We start from the raw sequence: 8,817 nt of genomic DNA, 5'->3' as shown, positions 1-8,817 counted from the left end.
ATTCTCTTCCTCTAACACTAAAGAAATACCAAAGAGACTTATAGCTTTGGAGTATATAATTTTAAATCTTCTTTTATTCAGAGGTCAAATTACATTTCTAGGTTTAGTTTTCAATTTTGACATGTATATACGTGTGAAAGACTTAGATGTAAACGTCCAAGCAATAATAACCAGTATTTTAAAAAAAAATTTTAGCGGAGAGAAATATAACAAAGTTGGAGAAAGTCAGCTAACATTCAAGTTGACCTGATTCAAGCTCTTCTTTAGGGGAAGTCAAATTTGAAGATGAAAGTTTGAAATTCAATCAAACATGAACAGGACGATATTTTGCAGAGAAGGTAAATTAGAAGACTAGAAATTCTGCTGTAATATAATTCAAACCCAACCTTCTACTATTGCTAATATCACAGCCTTGATGGTAATAGTTCTTAATGTTATTATATTGTGATCCCCCTCAACCCATCTCAACCATATAGCCAATATTCTCAATCCTATTCTTGTTCATTATTTGAGTTTTCACTAAAACTACAGGAAACCCAACGAAGTGGTAATAATGACCAGTCCAAAATGTCCAAACCCATTTTCTCAGTTTTGCATACCAGCAAGGCAGCTTCTTGCCACAAAGGCTCTTCCCATAAAACAACCTAACTACATTTACCAGTTCTCCAACAAAAATCATAAACACCCTAGAAGGAGATTAAATAAACTGAAAATCTCTCTTGTTTATAGAACCCCAGAAAACAATCAATAGGTAGGTATAATCATAACTACAAGGATTCCTGAAAATGAGACAGATTGAACTGCCATCATCATAGTAGCACCATCCAGAAACATGACTCAGTATGCCACGTTTTCCTCACTTTTCTCCCGTCAGTTATATTTTACAGTGACATCACTGTACTTCACAGGCGGCAGTGAGAGGCAGTCTCTTGGCCTTTCTTCCATGACTCAGCCCCTTACCATTCTAGGTAGCAGCCCAGGTAGCTTCATGCACACAAATACCCTTTCTCAGACACAAATGCTTATTTACATCTCTTATAGATTAATATAAACCTTTGCTTTATGGCTTCATCTCTTCTTAGGTCATAGTAAATATATTTTACCATGCTTTAACTGATTTTATAAGAAATAAAAAATAGTATCTTTATATCATTTCCTCTATCCAGCAAGTCAAGTTCATTGTGTGTGAACAATTTTCTTCTTGTAAAACCAGAAAGTACATTTTTCATATAAGAATTTAATCTAAATCAACTCTCTAGCCCTATAGCTAGCAAGTACCATGCTATTCTGGCACAAGCCCCCCCCCCCCCCCACCAAGCAATTATAAATCAGATTCTACAGAACTTTGTACTTAAACTCAGAATTTATGAAATTCCACAAAAAAACCAGTATTGCATTTTTCTGAACATTTATTAAAACAGTAGACATTAATAAGGTGAATAGGGGAAAATGATGAGCAAATGCTAAAAATGTAAACATGAAAAAAGTAAACATGAAAACAAATCTTTTTTAAAAAATCATTTAATTACAAGAAAATTGGCCAGAAGTATGCATAGCTCCAAACAAATTCTCTGAATGAAAACAAGGTCTCATTTACCATCATCTTTTTTTATTTACCTTTTACATATTCCATCTACTGAGCCTAGTCTTTCTTAACAAACATTAGAATATACCAGGTTTTTCAATGTTTAATATTTTATAAAATGAAACCGGCTTTTTGCTCCTGAAGTTAGGATGATAGCTATCATTCTGCTTTTGAGAAACTTTAAAATTGCTCCCTTGTGACTGTTTCAATTAGCCACTCCCAACACCCAATGCAAAAACAACAAAAGACACTGCTACTTTACTAAAAGATTCTTGACTTCCATTTCATTTTACCAGCCCAAGTACAAATTCGGTAAAAAGCTTCTTAAGTCCTGCAGTTTCAAATTCCTTTTGTAATTCATCCAACGCTGAATACTCTTTGACTTCAAATGCCAGAAACCTGCATTATACAAGAGAAACTCATGAATATGCCTAGATTTGTCAGAGTATAATTATCGATTCAGTTGCTTTTCCATCTGCAATAGTACTAAATTATACCTTTTGTGTTCTGTCTGTGCTTTTGTTTCAAACAGTACACTAATCATTTTCTCTTTGCATTTTTTTCCACTTGAGTCCACATCTACTTTGGAGCTTTTCTGAAGAATCAGGTACTCCTAAATGATAAATCAGTACGTTAAATACATATCTTACTCTGAATCTCACAGTCCTAGTTTTAAAGGAGCCATGAACCTACAGGCTTAGTTTCGGCTTATTAAGGTCTTTCTGAATCAAGCAGCAAGTGTTCCTGCATAGTTGGCAGAATAGTGTGCTAGTGGATGCAGGAGTAAAGTATAATGTAATCAAACTACTGAAGTTTTAGCCTGGATTGGACCATTTCCTAGCTCTGATCCCGGGCTGGTTATTTAAATCCTCTGTGCCTCAGTTACCTCATCCATAAAATGAGACTAATAACAGGAGCTACCTCATGTAGAAGTTGTGCTGATTAAATGAGATGATACATGCAAAGCACTAAGGAAGTAATTAACATATAGCACTGGAGTACACCTGAGAGCACATGCTACTGTTGCTACAAATTCAGCAGCTAAATGTCATTCCAAACTGATGGCATCAAGAAATACACACCTGTACATTCTCAATCCTAGTAAACACTCTTATAAAAATTTAACAGAGAAATTTACACAATATGACATTTCAGAGACAGCTAAGAAAATATTTCTTAGAAAAGTACTATTTTTCTACATTGGCAGAGTTCTGGACATATGAATAAATCTGAGTAACATCTGCAAAACAGCTACATTTAGTCTAGCCTTCCTGAGCTAGCTTAAAGAAAAATTTGAGCCTTTGGGTAAACATGAGCACGAAAATTAATTTGTATTTACTTTTCATCAGTTACTATTTTACCCCAAAGGACCAAATGTTATAGATATACTATAAATCACTTTAAAATAAGTGGTTCCTCAATCATGCCCCAATCCAAGATATATACTAAATTTGAATTATGGTTGTATCTATATCCTGTAATCCAGCATGAATCTGTTGTATCTATATACCAAAACCAAATGCCAAAGTAGTTTTGTGGTAAGAGCCCATCATGAATAAGCTAGGTTATTATTCCACAAATCTTTAAAATTATAGGTTGTTCATGTCAATTTGTTTTAAATAAATTAAAATGCAATTATTTGTGACCCAAGCTATCTGAAGGCATAACACCTATTAAGTGATTTGTAGCTAAGATTTAAAATATAATAAGCAGTTTTCCTCATCCAGTCCCATATAAAACAGGTTAGATGAGTTTAGAATAAGAACTTGAAAAATCTGAAGATGATGATTTTGAAAGCAGCTGCTGAGACAAGTCAGGTGGAAAGCAGAAGTTAGGTAGGAGGTGACAAGCTGACAGCCCTAATGATTCTACTTCTACTAACATGAAATCTCGGTTATAAGGGATAAGCTCCTCTTTCCAGGTATTATAGACACTAAATTAAAGTGTCAAAATGTATTTTTAACTGCCAGAAAGTTAAGAATTTTGCAGACTACCCACAAATATACACCTTGCTGTGCCTAACTATGAAAAGAAAGATTAATATGCACCCAACTCAGTGCACACATATAAAGTTGAGGCTCACAGCTAATTACAGAAACAAACACTCATGTGCCACAGAGATTTTTGTATAACCTGTCACTTTCATTAAGTGGTATTGTTTTTAAAATATACTTATTCTTCAAGCTTTGCAAGTTTGCAGTTGTAATTAGGAGTTACCCATTCTTAAAAAAGAAAATGAAGATCCATTAACATGGTAATAGTGAAATCGAAACATCTCAATGATTAATCTACACCATTGCTATAAAACACACTTAAAGATACATTATTTTAAGCAGAAAATAGCCAGACTCATATTCAACATTTAACTTTTTGGCACCTTGATGTTGTGTCTGTCTCCTTGTAGTAAAATCAGTATTATTTTACCCATGAACATCAGTCTTCCCGTCAGCCTTAAATCTGAAGCCCACTTCTCCACGGTTTTGACATATTTAGTCTTTGCTCTCATGTGATCTAAATGCAAGAGAGTCATCCACAATCCATCATCCACAGTCGTGCTTGTTGAAAAAGCACACTTTCCACTGCTGCTTCCAGCCTCTGTTTGGCTGAGGATGTGCCTGAGGTTCTGCTGCATCCAGAGAACCAGTCGGTGAACCATAGGCTCCGACAAAAGGTCTTCTGCCTGCTGGAGCAATGTCTCTTTCACAGCTGCACACTGGGTCCTGGTCAGGTGTTCAGAGTGAACTGAGATGCATGGTACACAGGAAGGGTAACTGGCCGGTAAATGGAACACCAATTCTAAGGGTATGTCCACATTCATAGGTCCTTCGCCTTTTGTGTGAATTCTGAACACGGTCCCATCTGTCTCTGGAAGACATTCAAAAATAATCACTAGCTGTAAATTATTCAATTTGAATGGAACACTAACAAGTTAAAAGTTTTGTTTCAAATGTCAATTTTATTTTTCACAGGAAAATTCTGAGCTATTTTATGAAGAGATACATAATACTAAGAAAGTTATGATTTACAGATTACTTCTGGTATGTATTCAGTCATACCAGCACCAGGACTTAACTGATATTTATACTTGCTATCACTTCATTTTTATTAAGTTACCAGAAATGCTTTCATTAAACAATTTTTTTTCTAGTCAGACTTGGCTGATAATTATGAAAACTTTGAAGAAACTTTTATGAGCGTTCTAGGAAACAGTACCATGTGTATCCAAAATCAGTAATTAATTAAAAAGTTATGCACTAAATCCACGGAAAGCCCAAGCCAAGGCAAATACTGGAATACCATGTGGTCATAGGGCTGCAGAGAAACTGATGACTGTAGGTGATAGTAACTTCCTAGACTCTCTCTTCTTGTTTCAAACACATCAGTATTAGGGCAATATGAAGGTAGCAAGACAAACTGAAATTGAGGGGACATCATGCTATTTCTTCAAGTTCCCTAAGAAGGAAGGGAATTGCATATAGGACACAAGATTAAGTGCTCTGCTCTCTTTCAGATTTGCTCGGCTTCACCCCTCTGATGTGTTCCACATCACCTCACCCCACTTTTCAAATAGTTGATGAAACGTCAGGTCGACTCATTCTGCAGGGGCAAAAGCATACAGTCATAAGTGCAGAGTAGAACAGAACTGGGCACAAATGAATCTCTGAAGCTAGCCTGCCTCTCCCCACCCCTACTCCTTTCTACATGCAGCCTTATTGTATTCTTCTGCACCAGTCAAAAGAGCAGTCTACTCTTTCTCATTTTCATACCCATATTGCTGCTCAACAGTCTCAACAACTGAAACCTGAAAGTATCCCGATTTTAAAGAACCTAACAGAACATTAAAACTGCCTCTTTACCATCTGATTCCATTTACATAAAGGCCATCATTACAGACATTAATTCATTCAGGACAAGCACATCTTTTACAGAGTTTTTCTTTAATATATTCTTCAGTACCAGCTGCAAGGAACTACTATTCTAGGTCACCACCTGGAAACATAGGAAGTAACCATTATAAAGACCATATAAAAATGATGCAATTTAAATTTGTACTGCATAAGTAAAATATGTACTGTATAAAGACAAATGTTCCAAATCTGACTTAGTACATTCCTCTAAAATTCTTCATGTTTCCCCAAACCGTTTTCTCTTCTACCTAGTTACTTATCCTTTTTAAAAAATGTTTCATTGTTAAAGTAGGCTCTCTAAACATCAGTGAGACCAAAACATTCTTCTATGTGAAATAGGCATTACAAATAGGCCTGCAGACAACATATGACCACTAAGTTGAATAAATGCCCCAGTAATTATCTGGGGAGTTTACATTCTCAATCAAGGAGAATGTACAACTTTTTAAAATCTTCATTCATTCATCATTCAACAAATATTCTCTTCATTGATTCATTGCTCAACAATCACTGAGTGCCTACTAAGTTCAAAGCACTGTACTAGTCTCTGAGGAAAAAAGATGGGTAAGACACAGATTCTGTAATATTGACTCAATCCAATGTTTCAGAACATAAAATGGTGGGCATATCCCAAGTGACCTTCCTCAATTTCTCTTCTACACCTAAAAATATTTTATTTATAAATCCATATATATATGATTTATATAAATATAAACGTGTGTGTTGGGAGATAATTCTCCAGGGATCTGGCATTTCTGAATGTCTTCTGAGCCAAGGGCATCCATAACTTTTGATAGCTTTGTTCAAGGATATTTATTTAAAAGCCTTGGAAGCTAAAGAGTTTCTCACTCGGAGGGCAGAATTTGTTCCCTGATCAGTACAAGATCACATATTCCTTCAGGAAAAAGGCTGAGCAGGATCACTAACAGCCCTCATAAAACTGGACGGCTCCTGAGCTCAGTGCTCCTCAGCTGTAACAAAGAACCACTGTGTGTGCAGTGCCTACCTGGGCCCATCTCCATATCCCCCTCTGGGACTTGGGCGCCAAGGAGAAACAGCAAGAACAAGCAGCTCATGCTCCTGCTGTGCAGTAGCAGTAAACTGTGCCAACCATCTGCGTGCACCAACTCCCTAACTTTAACCTACAGCAGCGGCAGCATGCTGGTGGTCTCATGGCTGCAGTAGACACTGCTGCTCAGGAGTGTTTGGCCACCTGACAGTATACACATTTGTTCTCACCAGCTCACTCTCTTCTTTTCACTCTTTTCTCTGAGAAAGAAGTCTTCTTCCCTTCCCCAGATACACAACCATCTCTAAAGCACTCTTCCAATCATTATCACTTCTCTTGTGCTTGCAATTTTGTACCCCTCCAACATTTCCTCTCTTCTACTAAAAAAGTTTATCTTCTTCTTGCTTCAAAAAAAACCCATTTCTACTAATTCTCTTAAGCTGCAGAACTTTCTCTGTCTCTTCATCCACAGTCTTCTTAAAATATACTTCTCACTGCCTGCATCCATTTTCCCATAAACCAGTCTGTCCATAACTATGCGTACATACTGTAGCTTCTGACATAACCTCTCTGAATTTTCTTTCTCAAACGCTACCAATGACTTCTAATTGCCACTGGGCAGGCTAACTCAGTAGGCCTGGGTTACTCACACCCTGCACATTCCCAAGGTCAGTCTGTCCTCAGGACCAACCCATCACTGCCTCCTGAGAGCTAAACTCTGAGCCCTTGTAATATTCTGCCTGTTAAGAGTATTTTTGGTATGCCTGAAGCCTTGGGTCACAAAGTTCCTACGTGATTAAATGGTTTATGCCAACAATGTGATTTTATGATGATCTTCTTGCTCTAGGGGCTGGAAACTGAAATCAGTCATATAGGTGCTGAAATCAGTCATACATGCCTACATAAGTGACCCCCAATTAAATTTCCGGAACCAAGGCTCAAGTGAGCTTTCCCGACTGACAACATTTCTCATGTGTTGTCTCACATTACTGCTACAGGAATTAAGAGGGTCTTTGTGACTCCACTGGAAGACATTCGGAAGCTTGCTCCTGGTTTCACCTGGCTTTATACTCCATGCACTTTTTCTCTGTGCTGATTTGAATCTGTGTCCTTTTGCTGCAATAAACAAAAACCATAAATATACAACTTTTCTGAGGCCTGTAAGTCCCTCTAGCAAATCACTGAGTCTGAGAGTGGTTTGGAGATCCCTGACACACCTGCATTCAATGGCCTTTATCTGGTCCTACACTTCTACAGCATCTGAACCTGCTGAGTCAATCTCCTTAAAATTCCCTTTTCCCTCACCTCGCAGCCACCACACTGTCCTGGTTCTTTTCCTGCATCTCTGCTCATTCCTGCACTGATCTGTCTCTTTTCCTAAAGCCCTAAATGCATAGGCGTTTCAGCATAATTCCATGAGCAACTTGCTCTGGTTACCCAGGCTTGAAATCTTAAAGTAGCTATCTACTTTATTTTTCCCTCTTTGCCAAGTCCCACCACAAGTCCTCCAGAATTTCTCTCCCCTCCATTTACACTACCACCCTCCTAATTCAGGCCTTTCTTTGGCTTCTGTAGTCGCGGTCCCTTGCCACCTGCCTCTCCCACACCACATCACCCTCCCAGGCTGACAAACGCATTACAAATGTTTCTACACAACACCGAGGACCAGTCTGCCACTCCACCTTCCTCTCCTCATTCCTCACTTCAACTGACGCATTTTATGCCATGTCCTCAGTCTCTGGTTCCCCATCTCTGCACCTTGCTCTTGTTATCCCATCTCCAAGAAGACCCTTAACTTTCTGTCTACTGAAATTGTGTCCACCTCCACAGCACCTCTCTAAAGCCTGTCTTATGACTTCCATGGCACTTCAAACTTACTTTGTGGTATTTTCATGAGCACAATTATTGTGGTTAAACCAAATTAACATTTTCTCCACCACTGAAATATCTCAATTTCTTTTTAAACAACAACCAAGAAAGGGAGTGAGAGGTTACAAAAATCTTATAAATTTTACAGTCATACAGTTCTTAGAATTATGCTAGTCACTTATAATCACAGCCCTCATAGATGTAGAAATCCTTGGTACCTGCTATAGGCTAAATAATGGATCCAAAGATGTGTGCATGCTGTTCCGCAGAACCCATGTGTATGTCCCTTACATGGCAAAAGGGCCTTTGCAGATGTAATTAAGGATTTTGAGATGGAAAGATTATCCCAGATTACTCAGGTGAGCCCCACAAGTAATCACAAGTCTCCTTACAAGGAGGAGGCAGCAGGAGATTTTTCCACAGAAGAAGGCAATGGATCCATAGAA

At 37.9% G+C, this 8,817-nt stretch overlaps 1 protein-coding gene across 1 annotated transcript; it reads right to left on the bottom strand.

The window, feature by feature from the left end:
• Positions 1-1,503: 1,503 nt before the first annotated feature.
• Positions 1,504-7,845, bottom strand: RWDD3 (RWD domain containing 3). Its single transcript, XM_021710739.1, has 4 exons — positions 7,808-7,845; positions 3,963-4,506; positions 2,083-2,198; positions 1,504-1,984 (listed from the first exon to the last, which is right to left on the bottom strand). Exons 1-4 carry the CDS (start codon positions 7,843-7,845, stop codon positions 1,870-1,872), a joined length of 813 nt encoding a protein of 270 aa, XP_021566414.1. The 3' UTR covers positions 1,504-1,869.
• Positions 7,846-8,817: the final 972 nt, after the last annotated feature.

This window comes from Carlito syrichta, unplaced genomic scaffold (assembly GCF_000164805.1).
Source record: "Carlito syrichta isolate Samal-C Ts95f unplaced genomic scaffold, Tarsius_syrichta-2.0.1 Scaffold300181, whole genome shotgun sequence".
NCBI lineage: Eukaryota > Metazoa > Chordata > Mammalia > Primates > Tarsiidae > Carlito > Carlito syrichta.
This window is presented reverse-complemented; position numbering and strand designations above follow the sequence as displayed.